Genomic DNA, 1,405 nt, shown 5'->3' on the forward strand with positions numbered 1-1,405 from the left:
AATATGTATTACCAAAACAAATATTTTTGTATATGTCTGAGTTAATTTTATTAAGTACTGCTGTGACAAATTATTCACTTTAACTTGGTAAAGAAACAAATTGAAACCATGTTTAAATATGCGCATAGTCTCATGCATTAATATTCATTTTATTGTCATCTACTAACCGAACTTTGTATTCATCATTTGGTTAAATTTAATATTATCATCTATCGTTATTTCTAAAATAGTTGACGTCAAATTTTATTATGTCATACATTCGTGAAATTTGAAATGTCATATTTCTTTTTTGTTTATCCATTATTGAAAAAGCAAACAGATTGTATGTAATTTTTATTTTTTGTGCAGCTGCTGTTTGTTTTTCAAAAATTATTTCGACAATAATTCAGTGTTATGTTAAAATTTACATTTTTTGCAAAGCATTAATCCAAGCATACTTGACAGCTTTTATCATCTTGCAATTATTTCCAGTAATTTATCATTCATTAAAAAATATTTTTCCTTCTCTGAATTACATTACACATGTTCATATGAATTTAAATATTCCTTTTTAACTGTGTTTTATAAGAGTGTAAAAACATTTGCACAGTTCTTCGTTGTTTGATGATAAAATAATATTAAAATTTGCATTGATTTTTGAAATATTGTTGCAGTTTTATCCGAATTATGGAAAAAAATATCACATTCACATGCATGAGTAGTATTGACAGAATTTGAATTATTTCAAATCCTGTTAGACAAATGACGTCAAAAGTATATACACCGAAATATACTTCATCATTATTTTCCCATATTCTTAATGATCATTTTAAAAACATAAAGTTTTTAATAAAACTGTGAAAACCGAAACAACAAAGTAACATTTCAGCAAAACCGAACAAACAATTTTTGATCAAAAGGAACAACAATTAATTATTTAAGTACTAATGATGGCTCTGGTCAATGATGGGGGGGGGGGAAGAATCATATTTCTTTGGCAACGGATAAACAAGCACGACATCAAAGTATTTTTCACAATGCTTTGTGTCTCACTTTTTCACTTCTCGTTTCTTCATGATAGTCTGGAAACAACTCACCATTGTAACCTTCCAAAATCCACTGCTGCAATAAATTTTCCTTGTAGCATTCTGCCATAACTATCATATTATTCAATGGGGTTAAACAAGTACGACTCTGCCGATGACGAAATTGATAGGTCTGCAATAAACAAATTATTTTAATGGGGACAGTTACAAATTTTAAAAAAGTGAAAGAAAAATTACATCAGGATCATAATCCCAAATCTGAGATTCATCATTGTTGCATTTGCTGAACAAATATTGGACTGTCGGCTTTTCCTAGACGCTTGCAAACACAGTTCATCACACGTATAATTTATCGTACCTGTATACCTCCAACCTGTACA

At 28.9% G+C, this 1,405-nt stretch overlaps 1 protein-coding gene across 1 annotated transcript; it reads right to left on the reverse strand.

Annotated features, from left to right (window-relative positions):
- Positions 1 to 450: 450 nt before the first annotated feature.
- On the reverse strand, positions 451 to 1,197 carry Tsp_14337 (conserved hypothetical protein; the record flags this gene model as incomplete). Its single annotated transcript, XM_003366354.1, has 2 exons — positions 451 to 506; positions 1,077 to 1,197. Coding segments are annotated over 2 exons (177 nt in total), but the record flags the coding sequence as incomplete, so codon positions are not given.
- Positions 1,198 to 1,405: the final 208 nt, after the last annotated feature.

Source organism: Trichinella spiralis (genome assembly GCF_000181795.1).
Source record: "Trichinella spiralis strain ISS 195 chromosome Unknown Scfld6117, whole genome shotgun sequence".
Classification (NCBI taxonomy): domain Eukaryota; kingdom Metazoa; phylum Nematoda; class Enoplea; order Trichinellida; family Trichinellidae; genus Trichinella; species Trichinella spiralis.